Source organism: Plectrocnemia conspersa, unplaced genomic scaffold (genome assembly GCF_051122295.1).
Source record: "Plectrocnemia conspersa isolate PC_06_02 unplaced genomic scaffold, ASM5112229v1 ptg000006l, whole genome shotgun sequence".
Taxonomy (NCBI): Eukaryota; Metazoa; Arthropoda; class Insecta; order Trichoptera; family Polycentropodidae; genus Plectrocnemia; species Plectrocnemia conspersa.
The window spans coordinates 17,718,033-17,743,700 of NW_028277170.1; the positions used below are offsets into that span (position 1 = coordinate 17,718,033).

The 25,668-nt window shown below is 34.4% G+C and overlaps 2 protein-coding genes across 4 annotated transcripts in view; both read right to left on the minus strand.

Moving 5' to 3' along the window:
* Rdl (Resistant to dieldrin) overlaps nucleotides 1–1,682 on the minus strand; it is a 181,114-nt gene extending 179,432 nt beyond the window's left edge. For 2 of the 3 annotated variants that reach the window (XM_088187696.1, XM_088187697.1), the window contains exon 1: nucleotides 1,434–1,672. In XM_088187696.1, the coding sequence (XP_088043822.1) occupies nucleotides 1,434–1,516 (83 nt within the window). In that variant the 5' untranslated portion in view covers nucleotides 1,517–1,672. Of the gene's footprint in view, nucleotides 1–1,433 lie in introns of all 3 variants that reach the window. The other variant, XM_088187698.1, reaches the window with a different exon arrangement.
* Nucleotides 1,683–2,891: 1,209 nt separating this feature from the next.
* Pink1 (PTEN-induced putative kinase 1) lies at nucleotides 2,892–24,456 on the minus strand. The gene is made up of 10 exons (XM_088187654.1): nucleotides 24,158–24,456; nucleotides 18,141–18,252; nucleotides 17,259–17,617; nucleotides 16,666–16,845; nucleotides 7,222–7,341; nucleotides 4,856–5,007; nucleotides 4,639–4,782; nucleotides 4,456–4,571; nucleotides 3,922–4,017; nucleotides 2,892–3,847 (listed from the first exon to the last, which is right to left on the minus strand). The coding sequence occupies exons 1-10, from the start codon at nucleotides 24,397–24,399 to the stop codon at nucleotides 3,662–3,664; spliced, it is 1,707 nt and encodes a 568-aa protein (XP_088043780.1). The 5' UTR covers nucleotides 24,400–24,456; the 3' UTR covers nucleotides 2,892–3,661.
* Between the last annotated feature and the right edge of the window lie 1,212 nt (nucleotides 24,457–25,668).

The window sequence follows — 25,668 nt, forward strand, 5'->3', positions numbered from 1 at the left end:
ATAAATATTAAACATAAGCTTAAACTCGATTTATCTGAGTTATTTATTTTTCAATTAGTGACTTTTCTAATTAACAAGTAATCTTCAATTGTGCATAGCCAAATATTTGCTTATTTACTTGGTGATTATTGTTGTTGTTTACTTCTTCAACTGTATCATAGCAATGCAACGATTATAAATTTTTTAAATACAAGTTTTAAGCTCGTTTTATCCGAGTTGTTGATGTTATTGCTGGTGGTTTTTAAACGATAATGAACAAGTAAAACTCGGGGTTTAAAGTGTAATAAGCTAATAATATTAAATTGTGTATTGCAAAATATTTAATTATTAATTGATCGCTGCAATGCAAAGTTTATTAAAAAATTAAACGTAAGCTTAAACTCGATTTATCAGAGTTGTTTATGTTTTTTATAGTCACTATTAACGCGTAATAAACACGCAAAACTCAATTATATCTATTCATCAAAATATTTTTTATTTACTTAGTGATTATTATTGTAGCTGACTTTTGTGAACTATTCGTTGCAATGTAAAGCTTATTACATCTTTAAACATAAGTTTTAAAGTCGATTTTCCGAGTTGTGAATGTTTTCGATTTTGCTGTGATACTGATGAAAATTGCTTGGTAGTTGCCATTCAGATAGTAAAAAAATGAAATACGAGTATAATGTGATATTTGGATATTTGTTTAGCTTACTTTTACAAACTTTAAAAGTTTATAAATTCTTTTAACATCCGTTTTAAACTGTTCTATTGTAATAACCGTTGAAGGTTTTGATTTATTTACTTATTTTTGCAAACTTCACAGTGAGTTTAAATATAAAAACACGATATTTTCAGTGCTGTTGAAAATTTATTGCAAAGTCGATCCTCCGACCGTAATAAACAGCTCTGTAACGGCATTGGCGCAGGCCGCCTCTAACGACAGTCAAATCGACCAATGACGGCACACCGACGCTCGTGTGCACCAGCGTATACACACAAAAGGGGCGTGCACGGTTTTCCGGCGCGAACGCCATTGGTTAGCGTGCCGCGATGCGAATTTTAAACGATTGAACTACATCATAGCGTAGAAACTTTTCCATGTACACTTTTAGTGTATCTCACATTGCTGATTTAATTTTAATCGTTTATGTTTACGTGTGAAATTATTTAAAGTGTAAAAACTCTGATTTTATAATATATGTATATCTAAACATGCAGATGAATGATGCATTTGATGATCGTCGGTTCAAATCAACCGTTCGCATAGCTCGCTGTTTGTTGTTTGCGCCGAATGTAAAGTTGGCGCGCCGTTCGGGTTACGCCCCCCCCCCGATCAAAACTTTTTCGCGTCGCTTTTCGCATGTTTGCTGCCACCGCAGAACTTTTCCGTTCGTCGATGATTGTTGATGATGATGGTGGTGATTGATGACGATGGTGATTCGACTCACCCGGCGTGCACGAATGGCCCCCTGTGCACGTGCGGCAAGAGGGCCACGGTAAGCGCGAGCAGCGTTGCCCCGCAGGCCGCCATAATGTGTGCCTCACGAGCGCCGCATCTCACCGAACTGCGCTATGAAACGCCGTGCCTGTCATGCGATCAAAACTCGCGATCAAAACTAGAGTAGCGACGCGACCGTAGGCAGCGACAGTCCTGACGTCCGGTCGCCACTGGCCACGCCAGCGTTGTGAGCACTTTTCCGCCTGTGACGCGAACAACCCCCACCCGCCTCCACAGTCCCTCATCCCCTAGAAAAACGTCACTACACCAGCGCCGCGTGGAAAAACCTCGGCTAAGACTGTGACGCTGCATTTTCACACCCCCACCCTCGCCACCCCTGCGATAAGCGTTAAAGCCCATTCTGATGGCGAAAACCCTCGCTACTGCGCTTGCGCATTAGTAAATTTTCGACGCTTTCAGAGCGCCGGCGCTGCGAAGAGCAGACAGTCGCTCACTAGACACCAACCGAACAACATCTCTTAAAAACAATTAAACAACGTGTAAATTGCTGAATATATCTTTATTTATCAATATACATATCGACAACGTAATAAGTGTTTTTTTTTTACATACACACACATAAGTTATACATACATAATAACAATGATATAATACCACGTGAACGTCTCGAGTTGTGTTAAAATCATATGTCTGTTTTATGTGTTATTGTATCGAACATAGCGCCGATCAGCGTAGCGTCCGCTACGCCATGTGTCTACGATGACAAGTAGACGTTGCAGTGCGCGCGCAACTTGTTGCCTCGGGGATTGTTGTGCCGATTTCATAATGTACTGCGCGCGCACCACTTGTTTGTGTTGATATCGCGCACTTGTTGGCGTGCTGCGCGCGCACCTCTTTATAGGAATCGGATTTTTGAGGTTAAGTATTATAATATATATTTATGTATACGCATTTTAAAAATAAATAAATAAAGTACTTAATATGAATAATGGGTTTTTATTTATTAGTATATCCATACATACTTTTATTTGATTCCTCTTATAACTGAAAAAATAATTATAATGTGAAAACATAATAATGATCATCAAACTTTTACGATATGCTTTCTTGAGAGTTAATCAACTTTATTGAATATATTTATGATTGAAAAGTTAATTTGAGCAAACAAATTCTAGCTTTAGCAAAAGTTAAGTGAGAAGAGGTGAGTAAGATAAAGGTTTAAATGCGTCATATATAAATTAATTGTATTCATTTCCATGCTTAATAGTGAGAATAAGCCATTTATAGTGAAGAAATAATAATTCTGAAATAATATTTGAGAAAAATGGTAAATCAACTTCTAAAACTTCCACTGTGTTATTGTGGTAAGAAATTAGTTTCTATAGTAAGTCAAAGGTAAAAATTTGTTTAAGATTCTTATACATTTTAAGAGCAAATAAAAATCAAATAGTTTGCAAGATAATTATTTATTTCTAAGACGTTTGTATTACACTTTTCAAAAAAATATATTTTATTTTAACAACGAGTACAGTAGCCCCCCGAGAACACGCACCCTGAGAGCACTATCCCCGAGAATACCCGTGATTCATCCCAGACAACACGCTCCCACTCCAGTTAGTACTTTTAATTAATATTTTTCAGCAAACAACTTTTTAATCGTATTTTTGTTGATTTTGCACATATCCGAAGAAAAAACGTATGTATCCCATTTTGTATTTTCTAATCTCCCCGAGTACACGCTCCTTATCTACCGTTGTTTCTGGGAGTCTACTGTATAATATTAAATTTCTACTATAAAAATATATAATTTTTCAAGGAAAAGCTGTATACAAAGCAAATTGCCGGAGAAAGGATTAAACTATATTATTTTGATTGTAAAATTCCTGAAAATCTTTAGTACAATCAAAAAATATTAAAACACCATATATATAATACAATAAAAATAAAACATGTTCATATATACACATATACACAACATCAAAAACTCTAATGTGTACAAAAATATCAATATTTAATTTAGAATCTGCAAAATCAAATATAACACAATCAATATCACACATTCAACAATGTGAACCAAATTAAGCTTTAATATTGACTAATTTAAAAAGCTAGAGCTAAAATAATTTAGAGCATGACTATTGCCCTTAACCATTTAATTATTTTTTACAAAAATATGTCATTCTCGATTCATATTCGAGCAAAAAAACAATAAGTAAATCAGTTATTCGCTTGGATCCATTTCAGAGCTGTCTTGACTTCAGATAACCTAACCCTCATCAGAAAGCTGCCTATTAGCATAAACTCGGGATTCGAATATTTATATGATTTCATTTCTGAAGCATCGTCAAATATCTTTCCTTCCAATAGAATCTTCACCGTAAGGTTTGATAGCCAGTCTAGAATCTAAAACATATATTAAAATATTACTTGAGTACATTCAGAGAGCAGTTAATATACGATTAAACAAAAATATTCACATCTGCCGTCTTTGGAAAAATCTTTGTATACAACCAATGCGGAGGGGCCCAGAGGAACATCATGACGACATTTGCAGCTATTTCAGGTTCAAAACGCTAAAAACAATATTGAATATATTCAATAGACTATAGATGGTGGACAAATTTTATTGTAAAAATTAACAGTAAGCTTATTAGGGAATGTTACGACATTAAACTGAACATCTGAAATGTTATTATCATTTGTGAACTTTTTACATATTTATTTATGCAAGTAGAAAAATATAGAAAATAACTTACATAACACAAAATTAAATCATAATAAAAAACTTAACTGATACATTTAATTAAATTTAAAAATGAATAAGCGAAGAAGAGTTACTAGAATAAAATTAAAATTAACAGACTGCGGGTAGTCGACACCAGAACGTTCCAGTGGGTTATGTCAGTCGCTTCCACCGTTCAAATGGAGCTGTCTGTGTCAAACATTTGACACGTTTCTCTTTTAAGCTTACTGATAGCACGCAAAATACACAAAATATTTTTTTACAATACCGATTTTGGATTTCGGAGTAGTAGATTTTTTATCATGAGCACAATACCCTTTGGTACGTTACCACCCATATCCGGTATTTCGCTATCATCATAAGAAAAATTAGACAGTCCAGACTCTGCAAACGAAAATAAAACAAATAAAAAATACAGTTTTAATCAATGCTATCTTATTATTTTACATACTATTATCAAACGGATTCATAAATCCGAAAATTTCATAGGCTAATGCCCCGGCCGCCCATAGATCTGATTTGCTATAATCTAGGAACGCAAACATTCCTGGTTCCTGAGTTATAATTTCGGGGGCCATCAGTCTTATATTGCCACCTGTAACAAATTGATAAATTATTAATAATCTCTTACTCAAGTATAAGATATAATATAATGGATAAATACAAACCTTTACTGATACCGTCCATTTTGTAAGGTATCTTTAAACCGTATTTTTTATCAGCCAAGCAACATCCGAAATCAGAGACCACCAACAATGGAATATAGTTCGACCCGCCCATGCATCTTTCTTCGATCAGTATATTATCTCCTTTTAAATCTCTGTAATACGTAAAAAAATATCAATCCAACAAATTATTTACAACATTTGACTTGATCCCTTATTTCTTTTAATATTTAGTATAATCTTTTTTATGTACAAGGGTATATTACTCCCTTGTTCCAGTCCTCAGGGAGTACTTTGTATTTCCTCACATTTTTAATTATCTGATGCATGCAATGGAGAACATACTTAAAGGGCTCTGTTGGAATTCCGTCATTACCTAGAGATTAATTATTTTTTAACTGATGGTATATCAAAATCGTCCACTTGAGTTTGAACTCCAGTTTACGTCTTGTTCTGACGTGTTCTATATGACGTTCGCAACTGAGCAGCTACCAGAAGAGATCAGACCGTATTTTTTTTTATTTATTAAAATGATGACCATCATGACCTGACAGGTTAACCTAATGCGTCACAATTGCCAAAAGTATAAAATTATTACAATTTGGACATATTGACATTTTCTCGTGCACGAGAAAATGTCAATATCTCTATGCACAGTATTGAGCAGACAAACGGCCTTTGCCAGAGAAGAGTTGGCAAGTGCTCCAGTTCTAGACTTTACAACCAGGAACAGTGGACGCGACCGAGAACTATAACCACCTTCCGTAGCCCACATTTGGAGCTGTACGAGCACCGAAAGGTTATCTACGATACCTTTGAGCAATTTCCAGAAGTGATTAATTATATAAACATTTCTGCGAGTTGACAAACGTATCCCAGCGCTCCCAAAATAAAAGCACTGGGAAACAAGAACGGATAATACCCGTATTCCTTCAAGTATAAATATCGAAGGAATTTACGCTGTAATTTTTCCAGTTTCAATTCATTACAATAACTCATTACGCTTGGAATCCAAATAATAGAGTTGGTTTCTGTAATCATGAAGTTTCGCGCATTTCTAAAGATAAAACCGAGCATTTTTAATGATCTGCTGTCAGTCTGCATTGTGCCGGCTAAAATTACATTGTTCTTCGAAAGTTAAACCTAAATCCTTAGTAAAAGAAAACCTGTCTAGAATATATCCGCCGAGATGGTAGGAATAATTTGCCGGCATCGACGACCTTGAAAATTAAATTGATATATTAAGGATGTCTGAGCTGTTATTCAAAATACTTACATCGGCAGGTTTGAATACCTTCCGCGAGCAATTTATATATTTATAGAACTATCTACATTTGATATTGGAGTTTAGCTGTTCCAACAGATCGAGCTGTATGTTTTCATATATTTGTTATTTTCGTCAATGTGTTCACTTCTCTTCGATGCATTTTGAGGTTTGCCTATTTTTTTATAAATGTCGCTCTTTGACATTCCTCATAAAACTAATATGGTCTTTTCCCTGGCTTGGTATTATTCTGATTCATGAAGTATTCAAATGCATTGTTACTCTTATGGTTAAGTTGTAATCTGTAGGCGTTTTGGTCATTTAAGTTTTTTAGATGGCTTACATTATATTTGTGTTTACATGAGGGTATTAACTTTCTGGCGTTCAAAATTCTTGTTTCAATTTTGCTATTATTTGCAAACGTTGATTTTTATCAACGTTTGCATCGTTAAAGTGATGTCTATAAGCTATAAGGAATTGATATGTTTAGTACGTTTCCATCTAAGCTGCGCCACTTACTTTTATGAATATTTTTTTGTGGGAACATTATTCCACCGATGACCATATAATGCCAGATTATAAAATTTATCAGTTTTAATCCATTATTATTACTATTTGTATATAAGCTATGACTACCATTAATAGGCATTGCAAACCATTATCTTTGACCATTTTGGCATTCATATCGCCTAGTATAAAAGCAAAACTGTTTTGATACATCATTCTAGTGCAGGGATGGCGAATGAGTACCCCGCGGGTCACGCAGTGACCCGTGTGTGAAATTATTGAGCCCGCTTGAATTTTTAGATGATTTATTTATTTATTTTTTTAAATGATTTATTCTTTCTTTCTTTATTTTATTTATAAAAAGTTCATTGAAATTTTGATTGTAAATTTTAATGTTAATAAAACTTGTAAGTCTTTATATTTTATTTTTTTTAATTACTCAAACTATGTGACCCGCCACATGGATTTAATAAAAAAAAATATCAAATTTTCCCCACTTGGGAAAAAGATTCGCCATCCCTGTTCTAGTGTTTAAACACGACGTAAAAATGTTTATTCTCGAAAAATCAGTGTTAAAAAATGTAATTAAACAAACAACCTGTGAGCTACTCCATGTCTCTTCATATGAACGATCGCCTCCAGCAACTGTGCCAACAGAAGAACTGAATCTCTTGGACTGCGTATATTTTCAAGATATTCAGTAAGCGTAAACTGATACCTAAAAATAAAAAATATAACTAATTAACCATTGAAAAAATAACATGCATAAAAGTAAAATATTTTACAAGATTTTTTATACAAATATAAGATAACTCAATGTATGCATGCAGAAAAACGCAACATTCTCAAAATAATCATATTTCGTATATTACTAAAGATATGTTATACTTTTAATAAACACCAAAAGTTCATTGAAGAATGACATATAAAAAAAAATTAAAAACCCTTCACAAACAAATAAATTAAAATACTTATATTAACAATTATTCAACAGGTCGTGTTTTCGCCGCCTGTTGCTTGACAACGGGCAGTTTTGAGAGTATTTCACGCAATGCAAAATTAAAAGATAAAGTATATACTTTTGAATTAAAAATTGGTATAAAGTTTTGACTTGAATTGGTACATAAGTTAAAATTATTTTATGTACGTTCTCCATGTGTATGGGCATTAAAGACGCGTTGATCTCTATTCAAGGGACAAAATAAGTTCGTTATGTTTTTTTTCATACAGTACAATCATTCCATCAATAGGCAGCACAATAGGTTTTGTTTTTGTAATAGATACTACAGAACCAGTCAATCAGAGCTCAAAAAAAAGATTTCACCAATCCCGTGGATTATCATCAGCCAATGTAACTGTGTAGGAACAACCTGACCCGACGGTTAACTGTTGATGAATTTTAAAATCATGTGGTGAATTGTTTTTAAATTATGTATTACCACTGATAAACAGTAATTACGTAAAATATTATTGTTTGGTTGCACTCCCTTTAAGCCTTCAATGCCGCTAAAAGTCGGAAAAGCATGAAATCAACATATTCAAAAGAAGGTTGACAAATTATGAAAATTTTGAAGACATAAAAAGGTATGATACTATAAAATAATTTGAAATTTGTTTTGTAGTATTATCTTGGGCATGGAACAATCATGGGTTGTTTAAATATAGCAATTGCAAATTGCGAGGTCAAGTACACTAAAAACTAGTTTATACACAATCGCCATTTTATATAACATTTTCAATTTCTTTTTACATAATGGTACGATAGTAAAAAATTAAAATATTCACAAACACAAAAATCATGATAATTATTTATTTACCATACATATTCTATTGTATTTATGCGAGTGTAAGTGTAGCTTAATGCAAGTATATCACAACAAAGCGCATAACCAGAAAATTACAGGTGGCAGCAATTGAAATTTAACACTTCATAGGCTGGACTTATTATACAAATAAATATTTTGGGGTCCGATCATGATCAACTGCACAATTGTTTTTCAGTGTTTATTTTAATAACAGTGTACAAAGAATTGCACTGTATTTAGACAATATAAAATTTTCAATAAAAAATGTTTTTTTTCGAGTTACAACCATTTTAATTTATGGCTTTTCCGCGAATTCACAAAAAACTCTCAACATTTGGTAATTTGTGGTGGCGAAAGTTCACGGCCTATGAAGTATTAAGTATTTTTATGTCGGTGAGATAAAATATGAGCAACATTAGCGACGTTAAATAATTTTGAGTCACTCACTGAACACGGCTCCCGTGTTCACAGCGTGGCAATAATATTTATATGGACATAGAAGCCATGTTCGACGCACACATGTTAACACAATTGTATATTTTATCGTGGCAAACTCTTTCGATCACTTCTATAAGTTTCTGTTTGCTCGTTGAGTTATGCATTAAAATTTGTTTCTTAATTATGGCCAAAAGATATTCTATTGGTTTAATAAATCACTATTCCAGGCCAGTCCAAGAGTTTTTTTTTCCATATTTTTCCTTATATTCTGAAATATTTTAATAAAGTATTAATTTTATTTTATTTTTTAATCTTATCTTTACTGCACTGATCAAATTGATCAAAAAAAAAAAACATTACCGACTATTTTCGTCCAATGGCAGGGTGCAGAAAACATCCATGAAGTTGTAGTGAAAATTTGAGCACACGTGCTATTCAATCAAATGGGTGGATAAAATTTTCAGAAAATTTTGTAATTCATCGCCTTCACGATTCATCGATGCAGCTGATACCCTCCATTCCGAAATATAAGAAATACCCAATCAATCAACCATCTTTTGGTTTTCTGAATTTCTCATAAATGACTGGAAACATTTTTTGCTGTATTTGACGACGAGCATAGTGCATTCAATCTGACTCGTATAATTTTTTTACCATTTATTTTTTATTCTTTTACTGTTAACTTTTTTACTTCTGATAAGAAAGTATCAATCTTCTTTAATCTAAATCTGCAAAAAATTTGTGTCGATTGGCCCATTTCATGTGTATTAGTGTCATTTCTTCGATTAATAACAGTTTTTTGACAAGTATATGACTGAATAAACCCCCTTCCTTGAGCCACATATTCTTGGATAAACTACTTCGTCAAATGTTTCGCAAATACCAATTCATGGCAGTTTTACGCCTATATCGTAAGCACATTCGTAATATCACTCGATCTTCACCAAAGATTATTTCTATTTTTTATTTATTGATTTATTGCACCCATTTAGACATTTTTTTAAAGTCTTTTTATATATCTAGAATAATTAAAACATGTCTATATAAGACTGGTAAGACAATGTCTTGGTATATACGGGTGTGAGAAGTGGATACAGCACCAAGGGCTACAGGCCTTCGAGCGAAGGATCTACAACGGGCAAGACAGAGATGTCGCCAGAAGGGCGACAGTGTCAGCATGGCAGGTAGATAGGACGAGTCCACCAAGGGAAGGTGGACGCACAGACTCGTCGGTATCCTTACAGCCTGGACGGGAAGAAAACACGGCGAACTGTCGTACCATCTGACGCAAGAAATGGCCGGACACGGCTGCTTCGGTCAATACACTACGAGGATCGGTAAGACAGCGAGTGCCGCGTGCCTCCACTGCGACACCTCTGAAGACGACGACGCAGAGCATACCATCTTCAAGTGCACAACGTGGTTGACAAACAGAACGGCACTGGAGAGGGTCATAGGAAGGCCTGCATCAGCAGACACTATGGCCCAATCCATGCTGGAGAACCGACATAACTGGGAGGCATGAAGGGACTACGCGTCTGATGTCTTGAAGGTAAAAGAAGAAGCTGAAAGACAGCGAAAGATAGCGGCCCTAACGGGATAGTCTCTAAACTGGATGAGCTGACGTGCAATATCGGAAAGATAGTACCGGCCGTCCAGGAGAGGGCTGGGGAGAGGTTTTAGCTGGTAACAGCAGAATCCGGCACAATCACCAGCAACCTGGAGGCTGCTTAGGGCGCCTTAGGGCGATCGAGAGGCTCAGGTTGAGATTTGGCAGCGGACCATCGTCACTGATGGGAAGCAATTGTGCTCAAGTAAGGGTCGCTAATAAGGCGATAGGTAATGGCTTTCTCTGGCTTAGTTTATTTTAGGAGACAGTCGAAATAATTGAAAGGAAAATATATTAACACTTAACCGGCGGGTCGTTTTTTTTCCCGCATGATCTGTAAAAATGGGCTGTTTCCCGAGAACTTTACGCAACACAGATTTATAACAAAAATATATGATAACTTTTGAATTAAACGGAATTAAAAAACAAAAATGTATCAAATGTTCTGCATTGTATTGGTTCATATGTTAAAATTATTTTATCAATGGTTTTCAATCTGTGGGTTACATAAAATAATAATTAATATCATAAAATTTGCTTTATTCTACTTTATTATATCTCTAGTTTAAAAAAATAGATAATAATAAATTATGTAAATAAAATGAACTATGTGAATTATCATATGTAAATTATACTTTGGTCTTCCATGGGCTAAATTTGTTATGCCAAGCTTTGTCACGCTTTAAAAGTAATTTACGATCGTGTTTTATTACTTTAGCTTGTTAATGCAAAGAGTTCTTTGATTGTCCCCCACATGTGAAGCTGTGGCGGCAATAAAAATATTTTCGCCTTGAAATATTTTTTTTCTTGTAGTACAAACCTTCATTCATATATGTCATCACAAAGCACTTTAGTGTTTGTGGGTAGAAACAACTGGACCCCTCCTTAAACGTCAGAAATCGTAAAAGGTAGTTATTACTCATCCCGCTGGCTACCACCAGTGGACGAAATCGGTAAATACTATCCGACCCGCCGGTTAAGTGTTAATAATTAGAGGAAACTTTCATATTTTTTAATTATAAATAAATATACCTAAGAACCATGTATACTTCAACCATGAATATACAATTTTTTTTTGATTACATGTTTTGTTGTGTGGGGGTCACCAGTTTGGGGGTCGTCATGATGGAGCTCGGTGTCGCAGTGGCGTAGCCCTACGGGTGCGTGACGGCGCCGGGTGCTTCCTGGGCCGCGTGGTCGGCGGCGGCGACTGTCAGCGGCGACGATGGCTGACGATGCGGCACATAGTCGGGGCTGCGGCAGGTAGTCGGCGGAAGCGGCGAGGGCGTGAGCGGAGCCAGTAGTCGAGTCTCGTAATGTAATCGGGCGACTGTTCTCTGGAGCTTCTGTCCCGTCTATTTATATATCGTACGGGAATTGTAACCTTATTGTTACCTGTCGCCACAGTACTCCCCCTGGAGTAATTTGGATGAAATTACGATATGATTTCGTATGTGTTGTTGTGGCGAAGAAGGCGATGGTCGTGGCAGCGGCAGGAGGATAGCGTGGTCGGCGAAGAAGGCGATGGTCGTGGCTGCAGCAGGTGGATAGCGTGGTCGGCGAAGATGTGTTGTTGTGGCGATGGAGAAGAGTCTCCATGTGACTGCGGAGCTGTGTAGCACCCGGATGTCCGGTCGGCCGAGGAACTGATTTCTAATTCCAGGGCCGCGTCTACAGGAAGCTCTGCGCAGCTGAGTTGCGATGCAGCGTAGTCGGCGAAGAAGGCGATGGTCGTGGCTGCGGCAGGAGGATAGCGTGGTCGGCAAAGAAGGCGATGGTCGTGGCTGCGGCAGGAGGATAGTGTGATGGCGTCCGTGCTCGTACCGGCCCCGTCCAGAATTTTTGCATTCACGTCTTCCGTCTGAGACATCCTGATTTTGTCTCCAGTTTGGATGAGAACGCAAAATTGTTACCAAAATTCACGTCGGTAGTTGAACAGTTTGCGGGGTCGAGTCGTTGTTGACGGGGCTCGTCATGATCAGAAGGTTGCGTGTTCACGTCGGGTTGTCACCAGTTTGGGGGTTGTCGTGATGGAGCTCGGTGTCGCAGTGGCATAGCCCTACGGGTGCGTGACGGCGCCGGGTGCTTCCTGGGCCGCGTGGTCAGCGGCGGCGACTGTCAGCGGCGACGGTGGCTGACGATGGCGGCACATAGTCGGGGCTGCGGCAGGTAGTCGGCGGAAGCGGCGAGGGCGTGAGCGGAGCCAGTAGTCGAGTCTCGTAATGACTGTTCTCTGGAGCTTCTGTCCCGTCTATTTATATATCGTACGGGAATTGTAACCTTATTGTTACCTGTCGCCACAGTTGAATAAATTATATTGTTATCATATATTATATACTTATAGTTATAATTATTATACCTTAATTAATTATTATTATTTATAATATAGTATTGTATCAATTAATTTAGTTTGCTTACAAACAATAGAAAACATAAAATGTTTTAAAATAGGGTAGAAAAAATAAAAACATTTAAAAAATAATCACTCGGACCTGTACCGAAGACCGTAAAAACCGATATTTATTCCGGAACGAATAAAATAACATTTTGATGCCCTGGTAAAAATACTAGCAAGATTACATTTTTCGGAATCGAACAGAGAACCTATCAGATGTTTGTAAATATTTAATTAAAATTTACATTAAAGCAGTTTATGATTTTGCCTTAAAATATTTTAACGATAATAATTCTGATGAATTATTATCAGAAACAATTTGTTTACAAATCAGGCAATGGAATTAATTCTAGATCAAAAGACAGCTACAAGTTAAGATATAGTAAGAATAATAAACGAATAGTCTTATCCGAATTTGGATATTGCGTTAATGATAATTTTAACATTAACAGCCATTGTAGCCTCTGCTGGAACAGGCATCAGTAAATTAAAAATTATAAAAACATATTTAAGATATTCACTAGTGCAGAAAATTATAAAATATGGCAATTTTATCGATTAAGCGTGACTTTACAAAACAGATTGATTTTAACACATTGTTGTCGGGTGATTTCGCGCATTGTTTCAAGCCTGGCGCGGGCCATTTTTTATCAGCCGCGGAATTTTTCGGAAACGAAGAATTTCCGCGTTTTTTTTCGGAAACTCGCCATAACTTTTATACTATACAATTTAAAATTATGAAATTTTAAACATAGACTTACCATAAACAGTACTATCAAATGAAGAAGAAACATGGAGGTTGACAGTTTTATATTCACTGGAAACTTGCGTTTATTTTGCACATAAAAGTACTATAAAAATGTATGTAATAAAAAATCGAATTAAACACTAAATAAAACTAAAATATGGCACAATCTGTTTTTATGAATAGTTTTTCAACGTATGATATCTCTAAAAACACGTACCTCTGTGTAGAGGTATGTCAAAAGATACATAGCTACACTTTTGGTCCAATTATCAATAATCAGATAAATTATCCACACAAAATTCATCGTCAGATTTATTTTTATCGGGTGAAAACATTTCGGGGTGTAAAACTATTTTTTAGACAACCGAACGACCGAACATTTACGCGTAACTGTAATGATGTCTTTTTTTTTTATAACAAGTCACAGATGTCGCAATGACCGTTGCTTGTTATCTACCCCAGGTCAAGTTTCATTGGAATTTGTTTTGTTTTCTCACTCCCAACCATCCCTTCTTTTACATCAGGTAGAAATTAATTCCTCGAAGTATCTTGAATAGAATTGAACATAATAGAAGATATTTGGGATAACAGGAATTGTTTATAGTTCGTTATTTAATTTTTTGTACGGAATAAAAATTCTATATCAAAATTAGTACAATACATTTGGTGGAAATGTAATAAATGCGACGACGAATAAAATAACGTCTTTACTAAATATCAAAGCAGTGACATCTAGCTGCTGACAACAAAAAAAAATGCAGTTTAAATTACACGGACAAACACGTGAGCCGACTTCTAGCAACAGACTACAAAAAACGGATTTTTACGGGTCCCGCAATCCAGCAGCAGTTCCGCAAAAACGGAAAAATCCGTGTCCCGACAACAATGTGTTAATACAACAAATGATAAATTTGTTTGAAGAAAGCACAAAAAATAAAATTTTAAAGGTAAAGAGTAAGATATATTATTTTGTTTCTATTGTAAGATTAGATATTTTTTTGCGAGTTTGAATCACCGAAAAATTGTAAATCAAATAACTTAAAAATTTATGATATTCTATGTAATATATTTTATGTGACCATCTCAAATGTCGTTATATAACTTTTTTGTTGTAAACTGTTTAATAAATTACGTTGAAAAATATAGTTTGTCAACTATATAAAATATAATTTTAATTATAAAATAAATTAAAAAATAATATTAATTTCATTCCGTTTTTTTGCTGGTGTCATTTTATTTTTAGATGTCCAAAACTTTATATTTTTACAACTATTGTACTATTACTGTGTTTTATGACATTTTTTTTTATATAATATAATTATCAATAAATCCGTTTCGTTTTTAAATTCGAGTACTAGATAGGGGCGCAAATTTGTCTTTTTGCCACAAGTGACAAAATGTCGAGTCCCGACCCTGCTACGGAGCTGCATATTCAATGAATTTCATATGAAAAGTAAAGGAACAGCTGCTAGAAAAATTATATGTGCAGTTTATGGTGAGATGGTTTAAAATATACACTGCTAAATGGTTTAAAAAATATAATTTGATATTTTTGATTTTATGGATGAGCCTGAAAGTGGATCACACAACTTAGCATTTAACCGGCAGGTGGGGTAAATTTACCGATTTCATCCACTGGTGGTAACCAGCGGGAAGGGTTATAACTACCTTTTACGATTTCTGATGTTTAAGGACGGATCCAGTTGTTTCTACCCGCAAACACTGAAGTGTTTTGTGATGACATATATGAATGAAGGTTTGTACTACAAGAAAAAAAATATTTCAATGCGAAAATATTTTTATTGTCGCCACAACTTCACATGTGGGGGACAATCAAAGAACTCTTTGCATCAACAAGCTAAAGTAATAAAACAGGATCGTAAATTACTTTTAAAGCGTGACAAAGCATGGCATAACAAATTTAGCCTATGGAAGACTGAAATATAATTTACATATGATAATTCACATAGTTCATTTTATTTACATAATTAATTATTATTTATTTTTTAAACTAGAGATGTAATAAAGTAGAAAAAAGCAAATCTTATGATATTAATTATTATTTTATGCAACCCACATATTGAAAACCATTGAAAAAATAATTTTAACATATGAACCAATACAATGCAGAACATTTGTTAAATTTTTGTTTTTTAATTCCGTTTAATTCAAAAGTTATCATATATTTTGTTATAAATCTGTGTTGCGTAAAGTTCTCGCGAAACATCCCATTTTTACAGATCATGCAGGAAAAAAAACGACCCGCTGGTTAAGTGTTAAGGGATGAAATACTTACGCAAGCTGAAATTGAAGCATATCTAACGGTAAACATAGAAGAATTATCAAAAATGGTTGGTACTTCGTGGTCTACTACACAAATATGTTTAAAAAACATTGACAAAAGAGGATGTTTGGGTTTCCCATGAATTATCCAATCACTATAAAATAATGAGGATCAATACATGTACTCTTTTGCGGAAAAAATAATTATAGCTATTTCTCTAAAACCAGATCACTAGGGATGAGAAATGGGACCTTTATTCGAACGTAACTAAGAAAAACAATTTTATGCAGAAAGAGAAAATTTCAACCCCTAAATCCAGATTGCACACTAAAAATTGCTTCTGTTTGTATATGGTAGGATTTCAAAGGAATTACTTATTTTAAAGTGTTAAAACAAGTTAAAACAAGGAGATGGTCTCATTTCACTCAATTGAGTGAAATGAGACCATCTCTAGTAAAAACAAAAATATTGACCAACATAACACTCGGCTAGATTTACTCGGGATAAAATCTGCAAACTTGGTTACAAAGTTTTATTGCAGCCCACGTATTCACCAGACTTCGCCCCTTCCGACTACCGCCTGTTTCTTTCAATGTAACATTTTTTTAAAAGAAAAATATTTAATTAACTAGAAGAAGTAAAATTGACTCTTTTTAATTGTTTTAATTCTAAACCATAAAATTATTACAAAAAGGGCAGTGTAACCATTTAAAAAGTGGAGTAAGGTTATCTAAAACATACCATAATGTTAGATAATATATACCTCTTCATTAGTAGAAACAAAGTCATGTTCCTTCCGTAGCCCTCTGGATTAATGGCTGTCGGAAGAGCATCAGGATATTTATCCATTGCGTCAGATATTTCGGGGATGAAATCAGTAAATGCGTTGTATATTGCAGCAATGTTCGTGTGCGCAGGCAGCTTCAGCCGTCGTTTTTTAAAGCTGTAAAAATATTTAAATAAAATTATATTAAATCGCTGGAGTCTGGGCAACAAATCTTTCACATTCCATGAAAGATATTAAACAAAATGAGCTACTAAATATCTATATAATATGAACTACACAGACTTGGTATAATTTAATTTAAGTAATTTAAACAAATAGTTGATTTAACTTGAAGCTTTTGACATATTTCTGGCAATTTGGATTTAAAAAAACAACTGAATGTTTTTCTTGATTTACGACCTCATTTTCAATAGAATGAAAACCAACTCAAAATAAAATTTACTACTAGTTATAGGCAATATTTTTTACAAAAAGTTATTTAGGTTGGGAATCTAGGAAAAAACTATTACGGCAGTATTAAAAAACAAGCATTAACATTGCATTGTAAAAAAATCAATAGAATTACGTACACTTGGTTCCAATGCGTTATTGTTTCTTCAATATGGCAAACTCGTGCGGGTACAATCTCTTTATACATCGCGTTCAATATATGCATCGAATCGCTTTGAATGTCGTAATTGAACATCATCTTCACAGCGAAAGGATAGTCGTCGTATTCATTTTCGTTTACTGATTCAACTTGATGCATCAAATTAGTGAAATCATTTTCGTAATAGTCGTTTTTCAACTTTGCACTGTAAACAACAGACGAACATCCCTTTGCGATGTACGATCCTAAATCGAGATCTTTCAACTTCACATTTTCGGCATAAAACTCTTGGTCAGGAGTGCGTAGATCAAATTTCCACGGAAATTTAGACACAACATCCTAAAATTAATTATTTTATTATATAAATAAATTGAAATTAAAATGAATATATTACCCAATGATTAGAAATCTATTGCTAACCATTCACCCAAAGCAATCCACCAGCATTAAAAAATACTCTGGACAAATAACCAAAAACTAGCAATTGGACCCATTTGTTTTTAACACTTTATATGCAGGAGACGAGAACCTCACCGTGATATTGGAATTTCTTTCATTTACTCCCATTCGTTGTAGTAATTATTTACTATTTAGAGCAGAAAACCACTTTACCATTTCAACAGTCAAACGATTTTTTAACTAAAGCAAAGTCAAATTATTTTTTAATTACGACTATGGCGGCTCGCATACAAAGTGTTAATTTTAATATCAATCAAGAAATATCTTCTGCAGCACTGACAGGTATTTTAAGTCATAGCTTATTTTTGAATTGTAACATTTGATTCTGCTCAGGGAAAGGACTTAGTACCTTAGTTTTACCAATATGCTATGTTATATTAATATTGTAATATGTAACACAAACCTGAATCCTCAAACACAAGTCTTCTTCCTCATCTTCCTGTGTCAGTAGTCCGCCTTCTGCTAATGATAACCCGACAAATGCAAATGTTGGGCCACATGCACCGAAAAACAATCTGGAAAATAAAATGGCATTGATAAAAAACACATTGTGATGATTGATATACAGAATGATCCAATTCGAGTTTCCTATGTTGACAACACTGTAAATCAGACAGCTGTCAATAATCACGCGTGTTCAAAGTGGCAAATGTTCTTTGTAACAATACATTTACTGTTACGAATTAAAATTGAATAAAACAACACATTAAAATTGTTCTACAAAAATACCAATTCTGTACGAACTGTGTATCAAAATTAACGCAAAGAATATGGTCAATTTCATCGTTCTACTGAGTGAACAGTTTGCAACATAGTGAAAAAAATTGAAGACTTGAAGCCTTGTAGATAGGCCTGTGCATCATCGTGGCGCTCGTTCAGCCAAGAATATTGCTGTTGTAAGTAAAAGTGTGGTCAAAGACCTGGAATTGTCAATTCATCGGCGTTCGCAGCTTTTTGGCTTTTCTTATGGCTCCCTTTGGCACATTTTGCATCTGGACTTGCACCTACACCCATATAAAATTCAGATAACAACTAAAGTCCAGAGACCATGAACAGCGAATAATTTACGCAGATTTGGTGTAAAAAAATGTTCAGAAATTGAATTTGGATCACCTTTATTACATAGTACAAAACCTGACTATATACACTCGACTCTACTACACATTCACAGTCGGACTGCTACTTTGTTCCAAGAACTTCTTCGATCTCAAACTTACACCTCGCCTTCTGTTTGAGCAATCACCTCCAGGACACCCGCTCGAGAAAAAGTTTTGATGTCACGACGCAACCGAAGATCTACTATCAACGCAACAATATTCAACCTGTACACTACATTTACCGACTCAATCAAAGACCTACAATCGAAACGACTAGGTACAACCTGTACGCTTCAGTTTCATCTCTACATTGGCAGCCGCTTATACGTGGTATAAGATCTATTTATATTTTTGTAGAGCTGTCTACATTGGTTATTGGAATTTAACTGTTCCCAACTAGGAAGTCCATTACAGGTAAATGCTCGGAAATAAAGCTCGGTAAATTACCGGTAAATCCACAAAACATTCGTAACGCTCCTAATCTTTTATTTTGTTTCTAGCAACACTGTTTTATTAAGTAACGAACGGACAACACTGGCAAATTAAGCAACGAACTTAATCCCTTACATGTGAGGTGCGGATACAGTGCACGGTCTTCAAGTGTGTTCAAGATCGAAATCTAGATAAACGACTGAACTTCAATTTTGGAACCTGTAATGTGCAATATTACAACCAGGAAAAATGCAAACAATAGCAGAAGTAATACTAAAACTCAAGATATATCTAGAAGCCCTAAAAGAAATTAGGTGGAAAGGCCAAAACCGATCACCGGTTGTAGCGCCGTGGAAGAAGAAGAAGAAAATGTATTTACACCCATACCTCGCTTTACGGCCTAGATACGTTCCACGAAACTTGGCCGCAAAGCGAAAAGCCATATAACGAATCAATTATTCTAATACAAATTCTATGGGATCAGTTCCAAATTTGTTAAATATGTAACATGGTTTATCATTTAAAATGCATTTTATCTTTTTATTTCATTTAAATCAAAAATACATACATAACAAGTACATACATTTGTACATAAAATAATTACAGACTCCAAAAACCAACAATAATCCATAAACCAAAATGAAACAACTTCATGTTACATAAAATATGTGTATGAATACATACATAATTTTTTTTAAAATGGCTTTAATCTGAAGACGATGAAGAAATGGTAACCTGCAGATCACTGTCGTTCTCATTTTTCGCTGGTAAGGATGGGCCTGGCTTAAAAAAATTGTCCAACGTTGTTTGTCTTGCCTATTTGTTTCTTTCGTTCTTCAGTGATTAATAACAGCTAATGGCTGAGTTAATTCCTCGAGAAACTTTAGCGCTACGTTCGACGTCAGGATCGTTTTCAAGGAAGATGTTTATTCCTTGTTCGAAATAGGAAAAAGCTTTTGACAATTTTTTTATGTTAGCTGTTTGGATACAACAGGCTCTGTCTCTTCATCAAATGCCGGTTCTGCTTGCAACTGAATGAGTTCCTTATATGAAAGGGGTTCCCTATCAGCTTCAAGTAGATCAAGCACATCACGTTCGTTCAAACTTTCAAAGCCGAGATCATGTGCTAGATCCAAAATGTTTTGTCTAATTTCAGGAAGGCAATTAACTTCTGCATCAGTACTTTTTACACATTCTGGCCATATTTTTTTCCAAACACGGTTCATTGTTGTTAATTTTAATTCCTTCCATGATTCACTGATGCTGTCAACAGCATCATTGATGTTATAGTTTTTCCAAAATGTTTTAATTGAAGATCTACCATCGGTTTCCCTTATAAGTTGTCGGAAAGTTCGGCGTAGATAATATGCCTTAAAAGTGGCTATTGCACCCTGATCCATTGGTTGGATCAGAGCTGTTGTATTTTTCGGAAGGTACTCAATCATGACATCTTCAGATAGTTCGGATAAATTAGTAGGATGCCCTGGTGCATTATCCAAAATTAGCAAAGCCTTGTTGCTTAAGTTATTGTCTCACAAATATTTTTTCACTTCTGTGCAAAAGTGATTTTTGAACCAATCCTCTAAAGTAGCTTTAGTCATCCAAGCTTTCTTGTTGGATCTCCATATGACGGGTAATTGATTTTTATAAGAGGCCTTGGATATTTGGACAAATATATTAAAAGTGGCTTTAGCTTAAAATCATCCGCGGCATTTGCACCAAGTAGCAAAGTTAATCGTTCTTTAGACACCTTATAACCAGGCGCAGATTTTTCGGTTTTGAAATGTACGTGCAATCAGGCATTCGCTTCCAATAAAGCCCTGTTTCGTCTACGTTAAACACTTGTTCAGGTTTATGACCACCTCTTTCAATAATTCCCTTTAAAATGTTCGGATATTCCTTAGATGCGGCCTCATCGGTGCTAGCTGCTTCCCCATTCATTTTAAAATTATGCAAATTAAATCTATTTTTAAATTTTTTAAAAAATCGACATCGAAAAAAAGTTTTTTTGCCGTTATAACGAAACATTTTAGGCCATAAATCGAAAACGTGCCTTAATTGAAGAGGGCCGTTATAGCGAAAGGTCGTATAAAGAGCGGCCGTATAGCGAGGTATGGGTGTATTATAAATTATACATATAATTAAATATAGTTAATTGTAGCATCGTATCAAGTTTTATTATTTATTATTTTTATATATAAAGAAATATGACAACCTTCAACAACAAACAATTGCAAATTCTTCTTCCACATAAGAGCGTGTTATAATTTGTAAACACCATTGATCAAAAACAAACGGTTTGGTTATTAGGGTTATTTTTGTGTACGATATATGTGATTTTCTATACATCTAAGAAATGTTGTCGATTTGTACATTTTTATAACAGGATGTAGGTCAGTTGACGAAAAAATGCGTTGCAGATTTATATTTTAAAATTGTCTCAGTGTGGAAGCACGTGCATGTGTGTGTATGTGTGAGCACGTGGGCCAAAAGGCGGGCCGGCCAATTGATTTAAGTGCATTATAAGTTTTTTTACTTCATATTACCAACAATACGATGAAAAATGTTTGTTTATTGATATAATTAGAATGTTTAAATCATGTTAATCTAATCATACATATATAATTTTAAAATATAAAAATTCAGGCTGTAATGATGTGTTAAACAGAGTAAGTAGCCAAAAAATTGTATCGCTAAAAACACATGGCGTGCAGCGAATAATTAAGAATTTACCAGTCGGCAGTGTAAGGGTTAAAAACTTCAAATGCAGCACGTTCCGTTTTCTTAAAATTATTGCATTGGTTCTTTCTGATATCTACATTTTTCGATACCAACTGGATGGCAAGCTCCTGAATGAAAAGTTTTCTGCGACCTCTATCAGATTTTTTCCAATCTGGAAACTTGGTTATCCATAAAATAAATGCATTAAGAAATATATTCCATGAATAACCTGAAAGGCCACCTTTTCGTTGGTCTTACGCAAGAATACTGCCTTGTAATTTTATCAGTGGTATTGACAGAACCCTTCGTATGATTATAATGTAGAATAATCTCCGGCTTCTTTTTTACGTCATCTGCTGTTAATCTATCGTCAATAAATTCTGTGCTCAAAAGAGCAACAGATCTTTTTTTTTTTGGAACATATGACACTAGGCCCTAGTGACCCTAGTGACTAGGGTCATTTTATTGAAAAAATGAAAAAGTAAATATTATTCAGTCGGTATTTAATTTATAAATGATAAAATTACCATTTATACCTTTTTTGTGAAATGTGTATTTTATGTTATTCTTTTTCATTGCTTACTGAATTTTACTAATGCCCACTATGTTACAAAACTGTTCTGAATAACTTTTTAAATTTATGCATCGAAAGGAGCGGGATAATATTCTTATTGTTTACGATTCCTTCCTGATAATTTAAAAACCAGATATCGCCAAGCCAGTGCCGACGACAACTGAAGTTTAAGATACTGTAGAATTATAGATTTAATAGGACACTTTTTGTAAATTATAGTGAAACCAACGAAGAAACTTTTAATGCATTGATTGTTTTAAAAAACATTATACGACAGACTCAAATTAAAACTTTGAAACGTATTTTGGATGTTGTTAAGAATTAATGTAATTGAATGTAAAAATTTGCTTTAAAAAGTTTTTCCTAATCTGTATTCTTTTTTTTTCATGCGTATTTTATTTGACTTACGTTTGATTGGATTGACTAGTAAATATTTTTTGTTAAATTTGTGTATTTTATATATAGACATACTAAGCATGTTCTAATAACGTATTTGTGCAAGTAAATAAACGGCACATACATAATTAGGCACATGTACCTAGCTCGATATAGCGAGTAACGGTTATAACGAGCAAATTTAACCGGTCCCTTCATACTTGTTATAACCAAGTTTGGCTGTATTCATAATTTTATTTTTATGTTTCTATTTTTATAAATATATGTATGCTCATATATGTTTACCTATAAACTAAAATGAACCTAGTGCAATAATTTATTGAGGCTTTATTATATTAGTTTAGGAAATTTAAATATATGTTTTTGGCTTCTCAAAAATTAAAAAATTAAATTAAAGTTATTATAAGAAATAATGAATTAATACATAAATATATTTATATCTCCCTTTCTTTCTCTCATGATTATTTACGCGTGCATGTGAGCGAGATGCAGTATGACAACTATATTAGACAATTACATTTTTATTTTTTGCTACTTTTTAAGAAGCTAAAATGTCAACTAACGTTATGAAAAAAAATCCATTATCGCCATTTAAAAGCAGTACAATAAATTAAATACGCTAAAACGTTATTTAACCTAAAAACTTGCCTAACGTAACGTCTTACTGAAAAATTATGAAAAAATCGTAAATGGTAAAAAAATTACCAGATTACCGGTAAATGAAAATTACAGTAAATTTGGACTCCTTAATTCTAACAGATCGAGGTGGATGTTTTCATACCTAGCTTTTTGTGTCTATGCACACCAAAGAAACATCTGTTGGCTAAAATTAGTCTCCGGTTACAGTAACATGTGATCCTAAACTTTTGCACAGTAGTGATGTGTAAATATTATGTAAAAGTCTTCATAGCACATTAAGGAAACCTATCAAGAGATGATGATCAAAATTCTAATAAATAAATTAAAGTTTCAATTGTGGACATGTGCAAGTGTCACATAAATGCCTCATCTCTTCCACATATCCTATCAAAACATTTGGTGTACAAAGCTATGGAAAATCATTACATCTATCCGTGTCCCAAAAATACTTGTATGCCTCAGTGTTCAAGTTACGATTCATAGTTAACGAGAAAAATAATTACAAATAAGAAAATTCTACTGGCAACTCTAGCAATAACCTATTATGACAATTAGTTATACCTGGTCGTAAAGCGCTTCTTCCAATCTGCCGACGCCTTCAGCAATCCATCATCAATGAGTATCCTCTTGGCGACTGATCCAAAGGAGCTCAACGACGCAGCCTGCTGTGCTCCGGGGACATTGCGCGCTAGACTCTGCTGCGGCAAAACTGTTGCAATGGTGTTGTATTTGCGCCCCTTCGTTAAGTGCCTTAACAACCAACACGCATTGTTCCAAGAACGGATCAGGCATCTGACAGACATGACGGCGGCAGTGCTTGTGAGACTTCACATACTGCGCGGCGCAACCGATCTGACAGTAAATGGTACAGGGGTTGCCATTGCACATAATTCTACATAATTCAAATTAAATTCATAATTCAAAATTTGATTTAAATATAATACCTAACAATATTTAACACAAACTCTGTAATAGCAACCATACAATAATATTAAAAAAAAAACTTTATTTTAAAATAAATTATATAATTTAATTTATGTAACTCGATTATGTGACGTGCATTTGAATCATATAGCAGTATACAATATAAGGTCACTATTTAACTATTTGCACTCAAATTTGCGACAACGTGCATAAATTAATGCCGCAATGCCGGTTCTAACTTATTTAACGCCCCAGGCAAAAATAAGCAGACTAGTATAGATTAAAATATAATAATAACATACTACTTCACTTTTAATTATCTTTCGCAAATAATAAGGATTAAAACTTTTTGCTAATTTAAATTGACTAGATTAAGCTTGTTACTGTATTTTAATTATTCCTTATTGAAATAGTTGAATATTTAATGTGTCAATAATGTACATTACTGTTTTGGCAACGGGAGGTGACGGATGGCAATTAGACACAAATTGAGCCGCTGCAGTAGTATTCTATTTAAGATTTAAAATTACATGTTATTTATATAAATTACGATTTATATTATATTACATGTTATTTATATAAATTCGAAGTCTTTCTATAATCATCGGGCTCAGTTTCATGTAGAAACCGCAAGACTAATTGCAAGAAATGCCATATCTGCGTTCGAAATCATCTTAACAGATGGGCAGGTACTACCTAGTATAAGGGTTATAAACTGACCCGGATATCCAGAGTTTGTATCAAAAAAATTGACAGATTCGATGCGACTTCCTTCGACGGTGCAAAAAAACGAATGAGTTAAGTATAGCGATTGACACAGCGTCAATCGCTACCATTATTCGAAACTGTTATGGCGAACCCGAGACGACCGTCCGGGACGCAGCATACGCGAAAGTAAAGTCCCGCTCCTTGATCCTTGAGCATGACATGTAAATTTGTAAATTGAAAGCATTTTAATACGTACTGTTTGAATGTAAAACATTTTGCTTATTAATAATGAAGCGAAATAAAAACGGCAGGACAGACCAGACAGAGAGCGCTGATGGTACTGCTTAGCAGTACAAAGGAAATTGCGGTTTTTTAATCACACATACCGCGAAATTAAAAAGATGAAAATTTTAAATTTGTCGAAAATAAATTCAATAGTT

Excerpts from the sequence above, each read along its gene's own strand:
- Pink1 (XM_088187654.1), bottom strand. The coding sequence starts at position 24,399 with ATGTCTGTCAGATGCCTGATCCGTTCTTGGAACAATGCGTGTTGGTTG. Across the intron at positions 18,253-24,157 it reads AAGAAGCGCTTTACGACCAG|ATTGTTTTTCGGTGCATGTG; the intron begins GTATAACTAATT and ends TTTATTTTCCAG. Across the intron at positions 4,018-4,455 it reads TACTCCGAAATCCAAAATCG|CGTTTTGAACCTGAAATAGC; the intron begins GTATTGTAAAAA and ends TATTGTTTTTAG.